The sequence below is a fragment of the Callospermophilus lateralis genome, chromosome 4 (assembly GCF_048772815.1).
Source record: "Callospermophilus lateralis isolate mCalLat2 chromosome 4, mCalLat2.hap1, whole genome shotgun sequence".
In the NCBI taxonomy this organism is placed as follows: Eukaryota; Metazoa; Chordata; class Mammalia; order Rodentia; family Sciuridae; genus Callospermophilus; species Callospermophilus lateralis.
Window position 1 is genome coordinate 50,556,482 of NC_135308.1, and position 19,153 is coordinate 50,575,634.

At 38.2% G+C, this 19,153-nt stretch overlaps 1 protein-coding gene across 1 annotated transcript in view; it reads left to right on the top strand.

Moving 5' to 3' along the window:
- Positions 1-19,153, top strand: part of Zmat4 (zinc finger matrin-type 4) — a 233,777-nt gene that overhangs the window by 135,995 nt on the left and 78,629 nt on the right. The window contains exon 3 of the mRNA XM_076855273.1: positions 940-1,096. Coding sequence (XP_076711388.1) covers positions 940-1,096 — 157 coding nt within the window. The remainder of the gene's footprint in view (positions 1-939; positions 1,097-19,153) is intronic.

The following is a 19,153-nucleotide window of genomic DNA, read 5'->3' on the forward strand; positions in this document are numbered from 1 at the left end:
TCAGAGAGGGGGCTATTGTGGGGCCTTATACTCATCTCTGGCTCTTTAACAATGAGATGCTTTGCTATTGCGGTTCCATTAAGGAATAGATTAACTCCTTATCTAAGAGTCCACTTTACCCTCAATTTCCAACTAGGCGGGAGGGGAGGCAATGGATTAATCTTCCCCTCACATAAGTATAGGTAATTGATGACCTGGGTGCTCAATGGTCAGGTCACATGGTCTGACAAATGATTTATATTTTTTTCTGAGTCATGACTCATTTTCATTAAGTCTTACAAAAGTATGAAAATCAAACTGGATTTAAGCATTTTGTGCAGCATTTAACGAATCACCTTTCTTAAAGAAAAGGAAAAAAAATTACACAAATTCTGTCTAGAAAATTCAGCCAGCACGGTCATCGTGGCTTTCTGATCTATACTGGAGTTAATTATGAAAAATGTTCAAGTACTTAAAGAAATCTTAAAAAGAAAAATCTTGAACATCTCAGCCATGTATCCTGGTGAGGCTAAAATTAGGCAAAGGCAGAGCTGAATGCCAAATTATAATTTCTGCTAAATAATTCAGGCCATGTGAACTCTGATATTTTACTTACTTTAATGAGTATAATGGGTGCAATTAGAGACTGCTTTTCCTCATGGTGCCAGACACAATGTGCTTTCGCCTAATTGTGGGCTCCATCCCCCTCCCTGTTTCTCCAGGTAACTCACACCTGCAAAGTTTTCTTGTAATTCCAGCATCTGGCTTTAGTAGTCACAAAATAATTGTATTTCAAAATCATAAGTTTTAATGATAATTATCATGGAGAACGAAAGAGGCTTCAGACTAAAAAGTAGATTTATTCCATAAGGTAGTCTGTGATCAATCTCATTTGCAGGAAAAAGAGATCGTAGAATGTGGGTTTCTTCTGACATTGTTCTTTTTCTCCTCCCCACACAGGGAAGTGATGCTGATATGGTGGATAAGAATAAGTGCTGCACACTGTGTAACATGTCTTTTACCTCAGCGGTGGTGGCTGACTCCCATTATCAAGGCAAAATCCACGCCAAAAGGTTAAAACTGTTGCTAGGAGAGAAAACACCATTGAAGACTACAGGTATGTGTTTGGACAACCATTCTGGGGAGACACTGACAACCAAGCACTGCATCGATGATGTGAATCGTGTTCCCTCTTTAGAAGCAGCTGCCAGCTTCAGGGTCCTAATGGTAGATGCCATTCAAAATCCCAAATGATAGGTGGATGTCCCCAACAGACCTTGCTGTCCTAAGACCATTTCAGGTGCTCATTTACCAACCTGGTTCCTTCAGATTGGTTATTTGGCCACTCACATCTACCAAAAAGCTGTTTATATTCTGCAAGATATATTATATATTATATAAAATTTTGTAGCTATTTTCTTCAGTATGCAGTCAGCATGGATAATACGTGGTGTATAGTGTATAATAATTAGATCCCCTACCAATATCTGTATGAAGAATATAATGCTGTTTTTTACTTTATGGGGAAAGTGGTAGAGAGGAAAACCAGTCTTTAAAACCACTTTAGTTTGCAGAGAACTGAATCTTTGTGTGGCATTCCAATATCTCGGTAGGGGATCCTGTGACTCAATCCTATTAGCTTTCACAAATAGAAGCTTAAATATTGGTAATATATTACTTGATCTCATTGTTTCACTAAAAAAAAATTTCTTCAGAGGTCTATCAAATCATGGAACTAAAATATTGTTATAAATTAATAAACTTAGCCTCTTTGAACAAGATTTATATTGTGATGAAAATGTAACTAGACTGGGTTATAATCCCAAGAAGTTGGGAGTATTTTTCATGGTGTCTACTCTTTCAATGCAATTAAAATTTAGCAGTGCATTTTATCTTGCTGTCTAATGAATCGTGCATAAATCGTGGGTGTAATTATTTTTTAAATGGTATTTTGGAAATTGGAGAGAGTCTAAAACAATGCTGGGCTTTTATCTTCACCAGTGTTTTTCTTAAGAAAATGTCTTCTTTTACCAAGAGAATAGCAAAGGATCCTTTCGCTATATTTTTCTACTTAGTTTAACTAAAGAACATTGTTTTCATTGAGGTGGCTGTGACATTCAGGAATAGGATGGGGTTGTAAACACGTGAAATCTGGAGACAAGCTCAGCTTGTTTTGGAATACTCTGTGTGGTTTGGCATTTGATGAGCAGCCACTCAGTTGAAACTCCTGATTCTTGCTCTCTGAAAGGTTGGATATTCACCTTGTAACCTACTCCTCATGAAATTTCTTAAAATAGACATCTCAAAGAAACACTTGCTGGAAAATTTTTACCTGTTTTCCATGAAAGAGTAACTATCTCATTTGTTCTCTCTGCCTAAGCAGAGTACTACTGTTAAATTTTATTCTGGAGGTAGCCATGGAAGAAGAGAGGCTGTATCTTTGTTTATCACATTGATTAGCAAAAAAGAGATTTATTATTTCTGTAAAAAAAAATCTCAAGCAAAAATAGCTCATTGTGAATTTAAATACATCCTCAAGACAACCAAGGACCAGATTGTTTCCCTTTAATTCAAATACCCTTAGAGCTGGTACATATAAATCAGGGGTAATTTATTAGTTGCCATTAGTGTATGCCAAAGAAAAAAGCAGGAACATTTCAAGTACAGCCTTAACTTAAAGGTTTAGTCCTAGCTGTCCATGGTGCTGACCTAGTCCTCACTGTTGCAAGTATCAGGGTCTGATTAGGCAAGAGGGGAATGGGAGCAGGGAGTGGGTATGTAGTATCAACATCTTATAACTTGGGTTGGGGGAAAAAGACTATTTGTCATGTTCTGGAATCTCTCTTTCTCATCTAGCTCACATCCCCTTTTTCAGTATGTCCTCTCATTTATTCCCCTCTGAAGCTGCTTTGAGCAGAAAGAATCATGGAAAATAGCAACCTCAGATAGAATTGGAGATCCTTGGAAGCAATACTGGTCCCTAGACTTGGGTTGGTGTCAATCCACCCGCTAACAGGGAGTCAAGAAAGCCATTAATTCTGCTAGAGGGCAGTGAGCCATTAGAAACAAGGGTAAACAGAGGCAGACATTGGGAGGTATGGCACAGGTTAAAGCCATGAGGACAAACAGGAGTGTAGAACCTAAGAATGGAGTGTATGAGTACAGAGAACATGCTTACTGGCGTGAAGGAAGTCTGGGAGGTGGTAGCAGGAACTTGGATGCTGTCCTAGGGTCCTGAGAAAAGGAAAAAGTGAAGGCTATAAAGAATATAGCAGAATATCATCACTTAAGAGACAGGTATTGTGCTGAAAACCAGGTATAGGGAACAAATCAGAAACCTGGGTCCCAGATGAGGCAAGATTGAAATGTGATATCAAGCATAAATTCAGTTATTACAAGTATAGAGCAAGGACTAAGAGGTACCAGAAAAGAATACCCAAACTATGGGCTCCTTGAGCTGCCAAGTGTAGCTCATTTAACTCCTTGGATGGAGTAAATATTGCCTTTTTTCCTTTTTTTTTGTTGCAGTCAAACCCAGCAACAGCCACTGAAGGATGTCATACTTCAGTCTTTGGCTGCCCAAAGTTCATACTTTAGAGATTTCATTTTCAGGAAATGCTCTGCCTAATCAAGTAGGTTGGTTTGAAATTGCATCTGTAATAGAGACATAGGGTGAAAAATAACATAAAACCCAGCTCACTCAAGATTCCAGTAAGAAGTCAGTCCCTTGCTCAGGATGCTGCTTAAGCTGCTTTTCCATGGATGGCAGGCTCTTGAACTATAGTGATTTCTGGATAGGAATCATTGAAGCACAACTCAGTGTTTCTTCTAACTACTCCATCTGATGAAGTGAGCCACTGGGACCTGTGAATCACTACCTTTACTCCACCTCAAGCTGGTCTAGCACATTGACCACGTGTCAACTGAATGTCCTGCAGGATCAATTGGAATTTGAGTTGCCTCTCCAGATGGGTGCATATTTACTAATATTTCTGAAATGTTTGGCAGGGCCACTGATACACAAACCTGTTTCAGTTCTTCTTGGCTAGTGTTTCAGAATCTCCAACCTATTTCATGTTTTCCTGGATCCTGTAGTGAAGATGAAAGCACTAGACCTAACATGAGCTCCCAAGGGCAACTGACCTCATGGTGGAGATCCTGCCCCAGACAAGCAGTGAGACTGAGGATGCTGTAGTCTTATTATGTGCAGTAGAAATTAGGGAACCACTCTGTGAGAAGGATCTAGGGGAGACCTAGAGGATAGAGGCCAAAACAAGTATGTATTAGTTTTCTGACACTATAACAAATAAGTAAGATAATCAACCTGTAAAGAGAAAAGGTTTATTTTGGCTAACAGTTTTGAAAATTCCAGTTCGTGACCAGGCAGACACAGTGTGTTTAGCCCTTTAGTGGTGGGAGGTGGGCAACAGAACATCATGGCAGCAATAGAGTAGAACTACTCTTCTCATCCTTGGGAAGCAAAAGAGAGGAAGATCAAGGAACTGGAGTCCCACTCTGCCCTTCAAGGGCTCACATCCAGTGGTCCAAAGACTTCTCCCTAAACCTCACTTTAAAAAAGTCCCACCACCTTCCTAGTGGCATGGGCTGAGAATCAACCATTTAACACATGGGTCTTTGGGGGACATTGAAGATCCAAACTTTAAAAGAACAATATGAAAATTCTCTTATTAGAGGAATAATAAAGGAAACAGGTTGTTTAGCATGGAAGAGATCATTTGGGGCAAGTGTTTGGAGAGTTGTCATAAGAAGAGAGATAATCAGTGTATGTGTGTGTGTGTGTGTGTGTGTGTGTGTGTGTGTGTATGTGTGTGTATGTGTGTGTGTGTGTATGTGTGTGTGTGTGTGTGTGTGTGAATATGTTTGTACACATACATGTGTGCTTAGATGCAACAGATGTAACTAGTGAGTTGGTAATATGAAGATGGGTTGGTAAAATAAATTCAGGGAATTAGATAAGAGCTTAAAATAGAGTTTACTAATGTTGATATGCTTATATTGGGAGGTGTTGCTGCAGAGGCTGGCTGGCCACTCAGCAGGGCATTTTCAGCTAGGACTCTAGCATCAGTCAGTGTCTAGCATAGATGACATTGAAAGTCCTTCAAGCCTGGGATTCTCAGCCAGATATTATCTATAAGCCAGACACACTGACACAATATAGCAGATGAGAATACTGGCCTGGGAGTCAGGAAATGTGAACTCAGGCCCAGCTCTACCCATATTAGTTGTGTACTCCTTGATAGGTCCATTATCCTTTCCAATTTCTGTTTCCTTATATGTCATTTCCTTTTAATGCTTTGTATGTGTCTCAGAGGCTCCCATACAGTTGACATGAGGGAGTGGCCTCCCTCCCTTTTTCTATCAAAGCATCTGATTTCCTGTTAAAATGTTTGGGTTTGCTCACATCCTACCTTGACTATACCACAGGGGAAGACAGGAATCTAGTGCTACATGGCAGAGATGGGAAATGGGTGGTACACAAATAGAAATGGGCAGGAAACCAGATGTGAGTAGAGGGTAAGTTGGAGGGTAGGAGAAATGGGCCAAGCCTCCAAGAGGCAGGACATGAGGCTATGCATTGTGCCTGGGGCTTTGTTCAAGGGCCAAGGAAGAAGTCATTAAATATGTTGGCCTGGCTTGGATGTCCAGGGTGTGGACTAGCTGATGCCAGAGATTCAAGGAGGAGGAGCCATAGTCAGTGCAGAGTCTGTGGGGATGGTGAAAAAGATGAGTCATGACATTGGAAGAACAAAGTAAGATAAGGGTGAGAGTAACTCTGGAGTCTGGGGAGGCAAGCTGAGTTGGGAATACAGAGGGTATCAAGTGTGGAAGATGGGAGTGGGACAGGGCAAACACAGATCTGGGCTATTCTTCCAAACCTATTTTTTTCAAAGTGGCCTCAGTTGCCCTAGTCTCATGTGATGTTGATCAGCTCTTGTACCAAGCTCCATAAATGTTCATGGCTTCATGATTGATGCTTCTAGGAGTGGCTGCAAGAAGTAGTCATATCTGGCTCTGGATGGAGCTCCTCGCTGATTGTAGCATCAACCAGCTCTGGTCCCACAAGATTTTCTGGTCAAAGATAGTACATGCTGTATTCAGCCTGAGACCTTCTATTGGCAACTGACCCAACCAGCATGCTAGAATAGAAAATGCCCACTCTAAGGGATAGATGCATCTTCTCTATGAAAGTTGAGATATATTTTTTATCTTGTGCCTGCCTTCAGAGAGTTCATACTTTAGAGATTTCATTTTCATAATTTACTTAGTCTAGTTTCTCTCAGCAAACATCCTATGTCCTAGGAATGGAAAAGGTGAATAAGATGATCCTTGCTGCCAGTGTCCTGGGAATATAAAGTTGAATAAGATGTCCCTCTCCTCCCTATGTAATGGAAGGGGATTTATGCATCCAATGATTATAAATACTGAACCAGGAAGATCTATAAATACAATAGGATAGTGAGGATGGGCAACATAATTGCAGTTGGAGAGTTTGGATTAGAATTTATGAAGGGGCCAATTTAAATAAGACCTTAACAAATGTGCAACCTTTGGAGATTTGTTGGGACATCTCCTTTTCTAAGTAATTTTATGTCTAGATATAATAGGTATAGTAATTCTGTATCTAGATCATGGTTTCCAACCCTAGTAACATAGTCTGGATACTTTGTTGGGGAGGAGGGGAGGCTGCCCTGTGCATAATAGAATGTTTAGCAGCATCCCTGGTCTCTACCCAGTAGACGTCAGAAGCACACTTCCAATTATGACAATAAATATATCTCTAGACATTGACAAATATTTCTTGGTGGAAAAATTGGCACAAGTTGAGAACAATTGATCTAGATGAAGGGTTAATAAACTATGGTCGGAGGACCACACTTGGTCTGCTGCCTGTTTTGTACAGTTTGCAAGACAATAAAGGTTTTTAAGCAATCATATAAAAATAAGAATTTTTGGTGACATGGGCACTGGAAATGAAATTCAAATTTCAGTTATGTATAAAGTCTTATTGAAAGATTTCCATGCTCATTTCTGAACACAATATCTATGGCGGCTTTTGTGTGTGTGGCGAAGTTGAATGACTATGACAGGTGGAATAAAGACCACAAGATGTGAAACATTAGCTATAGATCCTTTACATAAAGCATTTGTTGATGCCAGATCTAAATAATGAAATGGTGTGGAGTGAGATGGTTGAGGAGAGAGTGGTGGCAATAAAAGTCTGTGTATCAAAGTGGAAGCAGCCTCCAGGCCCTGCATGATCAAGAAGCTTGGACTATCAAGTAGTGAATAAGATGTGAAAGTTAGAGGAATGTCCCCTGGGGAAAGAACAGAGAATGAGGGGATGCCAGCGGCTTCCCCTTGTAAGGAGGAAGGAAGTTCTGCTGAGATGCTACAAAACCTCAGTGATAGCAAATCCACTAAGTCTAAAATTCAGATATTCCTGACAACTAAAAAGATAAAATCATAACCAGATTTTGCCAAAGCCTCTATTATGCTTGTACCTCCTGACATTTAAATCTTATTTAAAATCTAAGGTACAATTTGTTTAGTGTCCTGGGGCTGCTGCAAAAGATTACCCAAGAATTTCAAGTAAACTGATAAACAAGATGCTTAAAATAACATAAATTCACTCTGTCATAGGTTTGAAGGCTGGAAGTCTGAAATCAAGGTATGCACAAGGCTGTGCTCCATCTGTAGTCTTAGGGAGAGATCCTTCCTTGACTCCTCCTGCCTTCTGGTGGTTCCTTGGCATCCCTAGGGGTTTTAGCTGTGTCACTCCAATTTCTGCTGTCAGGGATTATCACACAGCCTTCTTCACCGAGTCTGTGTCCTCTCCTTTTAGAAAGATGCCAGGAACTGCATTTGGGTCTCACTCCAATCCAATAGGATCCATCCTAGTTCAACTAATGACATCTGTAGAGACTCAATTCCAAATAAGCTCACACTCTTAGATTCTGAGAAGACATGAAATTGGGGCTGGGGAAGATGCAGGCAATATTTAATTCAGTACACAAGTCAATTCCACTTAATTGATGGCAGCTGACAAGATCATAGGCCCTTGATATTACATTTGATGATAGCGACCCCCCAATTTTTTTAATAAACTCATAAGCAAGATAATTAGAATAAGAATAAAACTTAATATTCACTCAAAATCTGGAAGAAAATATGTTTTGAAGAGAATATGATTGAGGAAATCTGAAGCATAGAAAAAAATCTCTATTATGTGTTCCCTATGTTCTACCATTAATCACAGTGAAAATTTAAGGTTATGCATAAATGGGATGATTGGGTATCCTTATAGGACTAATAAGAAAATCCACTTGTGTTTGTGGCAAGATTACTTATCTGAAACCCATTTGCTTCGTACCCCATAAATTCACCTGATTTTGAGTAGATGCAATGTGTATTACTTTAAGAACAGACTACAAGATGGAAGAGGACTGTTCAACCTACATTAGACTTTGTAAGAACAAAAAATAAGCCTTTATGGTGGTACTGTGGGGTTGTATGTTATTATTACAGAAAAGCCTAATCTATCCTGGTTGATGCATTGTCCCTTAAAGTTCCTGTTTCACCTGTAAGCTTTTATTAAATACATCTATCATTCATAACAAAAATGGATATTGTGCACAATCATTTATACAATCCCCAGACATCATTAGTTTGACAAGTAATGACATTAAAGTTAGCAATAACCTATCTTTCATTTGTGACCCTTCCATGTTTGAAGTTTCTGTAGCTATATGTCTGTCTTAACAAAGCTAGAAGATGTATGGAGAGCTGTCCTGAGGGGTGCAGGGACCCTGGCATTATCTCTTCCACTCATGGCTGCACTTCTTGGCACAGAGAAGACATTTAATAAATATTTGTTAGATGAATTAAAAATTGGAAGCATACATTAGGTTAATAACAAGCATTTAAATGTCTATGGCTTTTTTTCAACTGAATAACCTTGGTTATTTAAATTTCATAGTCAAAGATAGTGATTTTCCAATATGGCACAAAGTACCCTGTTTGTCCACTTGTTTGATTTGACCATTATCCTCTTATGGTAAAATAGGTGACATACAGAATAATGTGGAGCACAAACATAGCCTCTAAAATCAGACCCAGCTTTAAATTCTTATTATACCCATGTGACCTTGCACAAGTTGTTTTCAATTTCTTATTGGTAAGGTTATAGAAATACATTATAATAAAAAGGTATATAATGTTTATATATGTGTGTAATGCTTAATCTAATGCCTATCACACAATTAGTATAGAATGAATATATTATCATATGTAAATATGGGTGTATACACACATACACTGTCAATCTTCATTATTTGAGGATTTTATGTTTGTAAATTTACCTGTTCACTGAAATAGAAGTCTGTAACTTCCAAAGCAATACTCACAGCACTTTTGCAGTCATACCCACATATGTACAAAATTGTGAAAAACTGGAGTCATACCCTTGAGCACAGTCCCAACTGAGGCTGAACAAGGCAACTCTCTGCCTTTGTATTTCAGCTGTCATGTTGTAAATGAGTGTCCTTTTTGCAGTCTGTGTAGTGCCATGATTTTTTGCAATGTTTATGATTTTGTTGGTAATTTTAAATGTCAAAGACACCTGCAAGGGTTGTCCTGAAGTGCTATCTAGTGTTACTGAGTGCAAGAAAGCTGTGGTATACCTTATGCCTAAAAGACATGTAATAGTTGAGCATCTTTCAGGCATAACTTATATAGTGCCATTACCATGAGTTCAATGTTAATGAATTGACCATTCGTATTAAGCAAAGTATCTTTAAAGAGAAACACACATGAAACAAGATTATAAATTGATGAATTGATCAAAATGTTGTGACCACAGCCTCCTAGGAACCTATCTCTGTGTTTGCCCTGTTAGCTATTATTCACTATTCACAAATACAGCATTTCTAGCAACCTTACAGAACATAAATACAATGAATAATGAGAATTGGCTGTGTATAGCAAAAATTATATTAATTGCTTTAAAAATTAAGCTTTAGAAATTTTCTGTTCATGACTCAGTAATGAAATTAAAATACATGATATTTTAAATATCCTGGTGCTAAAACTATCAGTACTTGAGTGTATCAAATCTAGCTTAATAATAAAACCAATAACCCAAACTGATAATTGTAAAGATATTGCATCAGAAACATCATGCTTTTGTTTCATTTAAGTCTTCATAAAAAGCATGAAGGATGAAATATTATTATATCCATTTTACTGATGAAGAAATGAGACCCTGTGGAGTAAGTAACTTTCCTGATGATGCACAGTAAAATACATAATTGGAAATCAATGTCAGGACCTATGATTGCTGATTCCAGGACTTTTCTTTGATCTCTTGTTATAAATGATGTTTCAGGTAGTTTTTGCTCACTTCTAACAGAGTAATTCAAACTCCAGTGCTCTCACCCAGATGATTGGGAGCAAGAAAGCAACAAAAAACAGGTATTTATAATCTTTAAATCAAATATTTTTGATTGGTAGGGATTATGAACAATTTGGGAACCAGAACAAATAAGCAATGATCTTCACTCTGCTCATGTTGTGCGTGAGTGTGATTACCACATATTCCTCATCGGAAACCTTGTTGGTTATCTTTTTCTTTATTTCCTGTTGAATAGGAGCAAGACAGAGCTTCAGAACTTTTCCATAAATTTCCATGCCAGACACAGACTTGCTTATTTGAGTTCTCTGTTGAATGAATAAAAATCAGGGTATTCTAGATCTGTTTGAAAGTTACATAAATTCAAATTTTGAATAATGTATGTACTCCAGGTTCAATCAGCACCTCCTATTTGCATATAAGAACATAACCATAGCACTTCTATCATCAGAATCAGGTTATTTGGTTTGCCTGGCATAATCTGTCTAGATACTTGTTTTAATAGATGCAAACAATAGTTTGTCAAGCAGGCATCTGTTCATTGCAGTGCATTTTTTCTTAAGTTAGGAAAGCTGGTAGGTTCTGAGGTATCATCTCTAGATCAATGCATTACTTCCAAGGATGACATTGGCCTTTCTATACTTAAAAATACAAGAAATAGATTTGTAGAATTGCAGACCTGGAAGCAGCTTAACGATCTTTATTTCAACCATCTTATTTTCCCTCAGAAGGAACTGATGCTCAGAGGGGTGAAATCATTTGCCCAAGGTGATGCAATTGCTTAATGGCAATCACATTTCTCTTCCCTTGCAGTAATTTTTTCATGGTGTTACTTGGGCTGGAGAAATTCTGCCTGATGTGTCCGTTGTCTACTCTATAGTGAATAGGGCTTGCCTGGATTGGCATGTGAGAGGGGCTGAATTCTTTTGGTCATGACTTTTGTGTACTGGGTCATAGGGAGCTTAGAACAAAGATTAAATCAAGACTTCTGTGCTCTTGTTTTATGTTTTGTGATTAATGAAATGAAATCAATGACCAGATAGGATTTAGAATTTTACCAGAGAGTCTACTGCCTAGGTAATCTTCACAAATCCTTTTAGGTACTATTAAGTCATTTTCTTTCTTGGGGATCTCACATTGGTATATGACATTGATGGTTTCGGCAGCATGTAGAATGCGGTTTTACTTGTATTCCAAAAGGTATTCTTTAACATAGTTTTATGAGGGAATATAATAGAACAGCCATCAATTTCTTGTGTTATTCTGACACTGTCAACAGGAGACAAGGTTAAGACTTGGAAGTCACACAAAATACATTTCTATTCAGAGGAAATTGGGAGTGAGTTTCTGGGAAGAAATCATAAATCATCTAGTAAAAATAAGAACCATAAAAGTGTTGTATCTATGAAATTGAGAAGACACTCAGAAGGAAGCATTATACCTGAAATAATTGGTAGTGAATGTCCCAAACTATATTCTCACCCTTTAAATATATCTATATATTTTATCAAAATTCTTAATACTAAGTTTGGTTTCATAATCAGATAGTGTTCAATGCTGGTTACTACATGGGTCTTGAGTGCAATAAATATCACATTTCTTTATATTTTAAAAATGAATTGAAATTGTCCTCTGACCATAAAAGTCACTGAGAAAGCCAACCCCATTCCTTTACTGGGATTCTCTCTCCCTTTTTAGAGCCACACAGGAATTAAGGGTGTGTGGGTATCCTCAAGGAGGTCCCCCTGCCTTGGGGCTCTGGCTACCTGGTGATCGCCAATAATGCCACTGTGTACTGGGCCTCCGCAGGCTGATGGTCAAGCTTTGAGTCTTCCTCAGAAGTGGGTCTCACTCACCTGATTTCCTATGAAGACTGATATGGTCCAGTCCTTGCAGATCAGTGATTTCCACGGATGTTGTCATACCTTCTGCACCAAGCTAGCTTATGGGAAAATAGACCAAGGCCCCATTGAAAGCATTCCTGGGGAGGAACTACCACCTGAGACACACTGTTTTCATGCTGTCTGAATCTCTAGCCATACTTGCAATCCTATTTTTTCCTGGTCCTGAAGAAGCCAATTGCTTTTCTGACATCAGGCATCACCCCTCCCCCCCATACACCCCACTGTTTGACATTCAGATCCCTTTGCCTTTCAAACAACCCAGGGCAAATGCATCTGTTTCCTCTCTCCTGGGGACATGAAAGACCAGACCTCAGGCTTAACTATCATTTAGCAATGCAATGGAAGAACACCTCTCATTTTTATGAAGTGAGTCTACAAAAAAAATGACAATTCATTTCTCAACAGTCTACACTGCTATATAAATTGTCATGCAACAGACACCTCCCAAGTTTACTTAACTGAAACCAGGAAGATGAAATTTCATGCTCTTTTTTACTCAAATGTCAGCCTTTAAAGAAGTTGCTTCTCTGGTGGAGGATTTCCTGCTAAGTGATTTCCAATTGTCTGTTGAGCACACAGGAGTTGCTGGCTCTAAATGAAAATTTACCTATTTTTCAAGAGTGGTTTTGGCCACCTTGAAGGACTATGAATTACAAAGTAGAGATTAAAAGGGACCCAACTAAGCCTCTGCAATCCCTTTTGGAGGCAATAAATCTTATTGTTAGTGATAGGAGCTAAGATGGGATCTGGAAATGCTAAGCACAGTTCTCAAACCTGGGAAGATAGGAGGTCTTGGGAAGCCCAGTGCTCTGTCATTTGAAGGCGTGGTTGCTAATCTATTGCCACCTGTTGAGATCACTTAACTGAGAAGCAGGAGACTGGGGTTAACAGGCTACACATGAAATCTCCCTAAGAGTAGATCTTGATTAGCACAAACTAATCATTAGCATCTTCATGTTGCTTTTCAGTAGGGCAGATGAAATCTGCATGCCTAGACGTTTCATTTGCAGATAGTAAAATTGACATATTTAGAGAGCTGATGAGTGGGGAAGGCAAGAATTAATTCTGGAATATAAAGGAATATTTTACTCATTGATTCTTCTTAAAACAAAGGAAGGTTTTTAATTTTTTTCAAAGAGAAAGATGTTTATGTATTTGAGGAATCCTGATGTGTAATATTCAAGCATTTTGCTCTCTCTTTCTCTCTTTTTTTTATACTGGGAAATGAACAGGGGGTGGGGAGGGGGCTCTACCACTGAATTACATCCCCTGCCCTTATTTGGTTCTAATTTGAGATGGGATCTTGCTGAGGTTCTCATGTTGGCCTCAAACTTGCCATCCTCCTGCCCCACCCTCCTGAGTTGCTGGATTACACACATGTATCACTGCACCCAGCTTCCCCAATATTTTTTCTATATGAATGTTTATATTTCATCCAGACACTGTAGAATGATATTTATTTAGAAATTCACAGAATCTTGAGTTACCATTTTATCTGACTTTGCTTCAGTAAGATTCCATTTCATTCTAAGTCTTACTGTCTAGCATTAGTAGCATTTAAATGCCCTTATCCTCCCTCCTGTGGATATAAATAATGCTGAATAATACCAGTCTCCCTCAGTTACCCATCTTGCAGGCAGTCAGCATGCCCAAACATCAGGGATCGTTAAGCTTTCTCTCTTCTGAAGGCCTCCTGTTCCAGCCTCACCCTAACTCCCCCTTTTTGGTAGTTTTGGAAAACAGCTGTACATCAAGCCAAATTCCATCATCTTCTGTGAGCCTCAAGTATTATCAAGTTGCACTTTAGCTGCTCTTCTTTTAGCTAAGTAATTCTGAATCCTTTAACCTTTACTCACATGCCTTTCCTCCTTAAGCCATCTCTCTGGCTCTCTATACTTCCTATTATTCTACAAGACATCCTATAAGACTTTGAAAGACACTAAGATTTCTGTACTGATGACAAATGACCAGCTAAATGGACACCTCACTACCAGTATACCAGCTTTTCTGACTTACTTTTTACCAACCCTCGCACACCACCCCCAGACTGACACCACTTTCCTATCTTTGCTAGTTCATCCTCTGTTTCAGGATGTATGGATGACAGTGTGGGACTGTGGAAAGGACATGGAGGAGGAATTAGGAGATGTGGGTTGTGGTCTTAATATTCCCAGTGCCTAGGATGCTTACAAACCAACTTTTATCAGTACTTTGAATACTCACAAAAAGGATATGAGATTGGACCACTGATCATATTTTATTTAAAAAAAAAATCTCAGTGGAAAGTAACCTCATCTAGAGTTGTGATTTGAATCTAGTTTGATTTTGTTTCAAAACCCATATTATATTCTCATGTCTATTGGTCTCATGATTGTTTTGAGGAACCACATAGACTTCTGTAGAATTCATGCCTCTTAATACTATAGTTTTGTGAGATTTAGATGAATATGTCCATTTGAAGATTTCAAGCTCTGTGAGGGCCAGGGTGGGTTGATGCAGAACAGAGTTCCAGAACATATTGTTGAATGAATGAAACATCACAATTCAAATGCTTGGTAATGTCAAGGTGAAAGTGAGCCCATTCCAGATGCTGGTCCTCTGAGGGGATGGTTCCCAGCTGAAGCTACATAGGAGAAGCAACTGCAAAGTTTTAAAATCTATCATTGCTTGCCCTGTCCCAAATGATTCACAGTTAATTAGCATGAGGTGAGACAGAAGTCATCAGTGTTTAAGCCTCTCCTGCTGATTCTACTCCTGAACCAGGATTGAGAACCCCTGAGTCCTCACCTAAAGCTTTCCAAATTTAGTTCACTTATGAGTCACTGAGGCTCTTGGAAAATGCAAATTCTCATCCAGTGGTTGGGGTGGGGCTGAGATTGGCATCCTTGATAAGCTGACAGGTGATGTGATGTTCTTAGTCACACATAGGTAGCAGATTTTAAGCAGCTTCACTCTCACTGGCTGTTAATGGCACTCTTGTCCTAAAAATTCTTCAAAAGAAATCATCCCTATTCTCTCTCATGCACTCACTTTTGGCTGTGTCTGCATGGCAACAATGAAGTGTGTAATGTGTGACCAAGCCATAGTTAAATTAATGATTATGGGTGATACACCTGAATAATTTAGGTGCCGTGTAGGCTTCTGTTCCCCCAGGGACCGAATTAACCTAATGATTTTCCAACATTCATCTGCAGAGTCTGATCTAGCCTGAAACCTACTTCCTTATTTGCAATTATCCTTTGCTCACCAACCTTATTGTTCAATTTGAGAAGCAGTGTTATGAGGCTCTGAGCTTAAAATTCTTAAGGGCTTGGGAACTTTCCTGCTTTAGCATTTAATACTCTGGATTTTCTTGATCCAAGTGTTGGGAGGGACCTGATACAATGGGGGAAAGAAAGCAGCTCAATTCATCTCACAATCTGACCTCTGGAATTTTTGGAGTTGTTTTGAGGTTTCATGGAGCTGACTCAGAATAGCATCAAACCTTCACTTTTATCACTATTCAAGTGGCAGTTATGTACTTAATCTTTAGATTAACTCCAGATAGATATATGCAAAATATATGCATAATTTTCAAAGCTTTAAATACAATACACAGCTGATTTTCATAACTTGCAAACAAGGGGTTATTAAGGCCAGTGTTCCTCTTATGGGTACATTAATGAAATGCAATGTTGAGGTTAAATAGAAAAAACAGGAAATTTATGGGGGGAGGGATGTTGGCAAAGGTGGAGAAAGAGTAGGTGTATATGTACATGAACTACTCAGAGAACAATGCCAGAAGGAACTTCCCTCAACTGATTCCAAGACTTCTGCTTCCTTCCCAGCTCAGGCCAAAGCCAAAAGGCTACCCTCTCCCTTTCTTTCATCAAACTTAGCTCATAATTTCTCTCTGCTACACTTCTGGCACTGATCACTTTTTTCATCTTTGAGTCCTCTATAAATATTCATAGGCAATAAGAAATGATCCAGGAAGCTAACTCTCTAGTTGAATAGCTGATGCTGCTGGATAAGTAAATTGTTCCCAATCCTGAACACAGGGTACGCATTAGGTGAAATAGGAATGCTGGCAGAATTAAAAGAACTGAATCTCGTCTGAGCACCAGGTGTCAGCTCTCTGTCTTGCGGCTCTTACCATAGTACCTGCAATCTAGTGATGCCTCCAGTGTAGTTCTCAAGGGAAAGATGGCACTTTTAGGGAGTGGGTGTTGGGATGAGCCAACCAGTTCCTATCACTGTCACTCTGCCCACTTGGGATACTGTCTCTTACCATGTTAAATATGAGGCCTGAGGTTTAGGAGGAAAGGTTAATACCATTTCTAGCTAATTAGAAGGTTGTTGATTCTTGCCCAAGCAATTAGAAAAATATATACAGTAGTATTTCCTTATCTACAAATTCACCTTTTTAAATTACCTGTGGTCAACTATGGTCCCCAAATACTAAATATTAAATAGAAATTTCAAGAATTAAAGAACGTGTAAGTTTTAAATTGTGCATCATTCTGAGTGGGGTAATGAAATTTCATATCATATCATCCTGCCCAGCTCAGTGTATACATAATCCCTTGGTTCAGTGTGTACATACTGTATATATTACCTGCCTGTTAGTTACTTAGTAAATGTCTTGGTTCTCTGATTGACTATTTTGGTATCATAGTGCTTGTGTTCATGTAAGCCTTATTTTACTCAGTAATGACCAATGTACAAGGTACTGATGCCGACAATTTAGATACATCAAAGAAATGCCTTTGATAAGGAAAGAAAGAAAGAAAACCTTTTGTGATAAATATACTGCAATCTACAGTAAGAGTGAAGAGATAAAAGCATAACATGTACAAGGTTGGTACTATCCAAAGTTTAAGACATCCTCTGAGGATTATGGACTACATTCCTCATGAAGAATTGTGTCATAATTTTTAGTGTTCTTAGAATTTTACTGAGGTCTAGTGTCTCCATATTTTTTTTTACTCTGCCCTTAGGTCAAAAGAAATACTTACGTTTATGAATAGTTAGGTTCTAACAACTTAGTGTGTTCTAGTAACTCAATAGCCATCTGAAAACATAGTATATAAAAACTGAGAGAACTTGATATTTTATATTCAAATGACCACACTGATTAGTGATGTTACCACATAACTTCTCATAACTGGGAGTCAAATTGGACATCAATACCGTGATTTTCTATTCCTCTTTGTTTAGTTGAATTGACTGGAAGTAGTGTCCAAATATCCAGGTTCCCAGAAATATGAAATGTTTGAAAGTTTTGTAGCATCTGATGTTGAAATTGTGAGTTAGTCATTCCTGAAGCATTCAACAGATATTTCTACGTCTTTAGAATTTTAAAATACATTACAGAATTTTTATGAGTTCATTGCATGATTCCAGGGAACCTCTGACTAAAGTTTAGGAACTATGACCAAAACAGAGGTTTTGCCATTGAACTTAGAGGGAGTGCATAAGTGGATAGTGTTTGAAGACCAAATGCCATGGATGCATCCTATCCATAGAGAAACAGCTGTTTTTTAGATCAGTCTGAACAGACAGAATGTGATCACTGATTCCAATATCAATCCTTACATCAAATAACAGGATGTCCTAAACTAAGGCCATGATTCCTTCTCTCACATGTAAGTTACTTTAGAGAGTACATTGCGCCCCTTAGTCAATAAGAAGTTGTTTAACATTTACTGTGTCCAGGCCCAGTTCTGGATACCTGAGATAGAACAGTGAACAAAACAGGTAATACTCCTTGGGGCTTCCATTCTAGCCTCCTGCCTTTCAATGCATGAACGAATGGAGAATCTCACAGCATTTGGGTTCGTTTGTCAAAAAACATGTGAAAATTATAAAAGGACTTGTATCTCCTATAAAGTCCTATGTATTGGGATATTTCCAAAGATCAGAATTCTGCAGAAAACAGGCATTTCTAAAATATTTAGAGGCTAATCAGTGACTGAAACTAGAGGGAATTATTCTATATTAATGAAAATCAATGATCTATGAATACTATCTTAATGAAGACTGATGATATATGGAATTGGGGAGGGTGAGGAAGCAATTCCAGTTAATAGACTGATTATACTAAGAATGTTGATACACAATTGAATTAGAATGATGGTTCTGTTAAGCCATCCTCATCTTTGTTTATTCTCAGGAAATGTAAAATGGCATGTACTTTGAAAGATTAGATTTATTATAATGCTCTTTAAATTCCTTCATGGTACAGAAGAAATAATGTGTGGATTTTTCTGTCTTGAAGAGCAGAATTCACTTCCAACCCCCATCTTATGAAAAGGAAAAGAGGTACTTCATTTAATCTAAATAATTAAGGCTGTGTTTTTGATCTGCTAAAACAGTAAGAAACCCATTTTTTTTGGGATCTTTTGGAGAAACCAGAGAGACTGATACACTTATATTATATTCTGGCTGAACAAATTTTCTTCCTTCCCATTTCCCAGGAAAAAATCAACAATAAATTAATAAATAAATCACTGCAAATGTAATCTTCTGGGATTTAATTTAAGACCCAGTTCTGGCATCGCAAATCCCTTAAGCAGTGTTTTTCAAACTTTGCACTAAAGCAAGTTAGCATGAAATGTGGCCTATATATAAATTGTAAAATAAAAATGTTTTCCTTCTGCATCAAGGATCATATATATCTATGAATATAAAACAAATCACTCATAATTCACAGCAGAAACAACCATGGCTAAGATTTTGATTTATAGCTTAAGTTTTTATATATGGTTTGATATGGTATGTGCACCACATTTACTATAATAAGTAATTTGGTTTACATCCTATATATAAACCACATCTTTAAGTTCGTATTCTATCTTGA